This window comes from Myotis brandtii, unplaced genomic scaffold (assembly GCF_000412655.1).
Source record: "Myotis brandtii unplaced genomic scaffold, ASM41265v1 scaffold36, whole genome shotgun sequence".
In the NCBI taxonomy this organism is placed as follows: Eukaryota; Metazoa; Chordata; class Mammalia; order Chiroptera; family Vespertilionidae; genus Myotis; species Myotis brandtii.
The window spans coordinates 2,483,075-2,484,334 of record NW_005363836.1 but is presented as its reverse complement, the minus strand read 5'-3'; the positions used below and the strand labels follow the sequence as shown (position 1 = coordinate 2,484,334).

Here is a 1,260-nt window from a genome sequence, read left to right as displayed (position 1 = left end):
CCTTACCGTTGGCTGTACAGACATTTTCAAAGTTGCCAGTGTTACTTTAATTGGACTGCCTTCGTAATTCATTGCCTCTGCTTCAACAATGTGCAGTTCATCCTTTGCTCCAGCCCCTAGACTGACCGTTCGTAAAGATAATTGGTGCTCATTTTCATCATTGTCCACCTTAAAGTGGTAATCTTTGTCGGCCTTTAGTTCACAACCGAAAAGGTAGTTCTAGGGCCTCAGAGGGCTCATGTCCATGTCCATAGAATCTTCCATGGGGTGGTAGCGCGCACGTAGGTGAGGGAGAAGGCGGGCGGAGACAAACGGCTTCCGCGCTGCAGCAGAGACACGCAGGACGGAATCGCACCAGGGACGCCAAGCTTTTAACAAGAGTATTTGTTTTTAAAATCTTAACTTTGATATAAATAACATATATCTAATCACCTTTGAAGATAAAATTATTTTTAAAGATAATGTTGGTAAATATTACTAAATATTATTGCAAATATTTTTAATTGGGAAATCTCAAGAGGTTATTTTCAAAGACTCTGAAATTTATATTGAATTAAAATTTGAAAATTGTGTTGTTTTTTTCACTATAAATGCCTTGCCAGTATTTTTCCTCTCCTAGTCCAGGAAAGGGTTTAGAGTTAAACAATTGGAGTATGTATTTATCATTTTAATACCTGTGGAAGAGTTATCTGACAAATAAATATATAGTTCAGTGGAAGAGAATCTGAACTCATAAAGGTGAAGAAGAATATTCATATATACTTAGTGTTGGAAATAATGAGGAGCTATAAATTAGAATCTAGCTAGCAAAATTTATATTGTGTGTATAAATTATCTTATCTAATAAAAGACAAAAAGGGTAATTAATCGTACCTCTGCTACGCTTCCCATTGGCTAATCAGCAGGATATGCAAATTAACTGCCAACAAAGATGGCGGCCGGCAGCCACACAGCTGAAGCGAGCATGAGGCTTGCTTGCTTCAGTGATGGAGGAAGCCAAGGTTCCCCGCCTGCCATGGCCCGGCTCTGAGCCCGAAAGCAACAATGTTTCAATTATAGAAGCTAAACAAACCCCAGAAACCTGCTTTCAGCCGGCCGTGGCCTGAGATGGGAGCGCCAGTGATGGCAACAATGTTTCAATTATAGAAGGTAAATAAATACCAGAATTAAAAAAAAAGAAAAAGGAGAGGCTGGGAGCTTCAGTCGCCCACCAGCCTGAAAACGGCCCTCAGCCCCTTTCCCAGACTGGCCAGGCACCCC

The 1,260-nt window shown here is 40.8% G+C and overlaps 1 protein-coding gene across 1 annotated transcript in view; it reads right to left on the bottom strand.

The window, feature by feature from the left end:
• Positions 1 to 357, bottom strand: part of LOC102263227 (nucleophosmin) — a 1,312-nt gene extending 955 nt beyond the window's left edge. Inside the window, 1 exon segment of the mRNA XM_014544326.1 lies at positions 7 to 357. Within this exon segment, the coding sequence (XP_014399812.1) occupies positions 7 to 264 (258 nt within the window). The 5' untranslated portion in view covers positions 265 to 357.
• Positions 358 to 1,260: the final 903 nt, after the last annotated feature.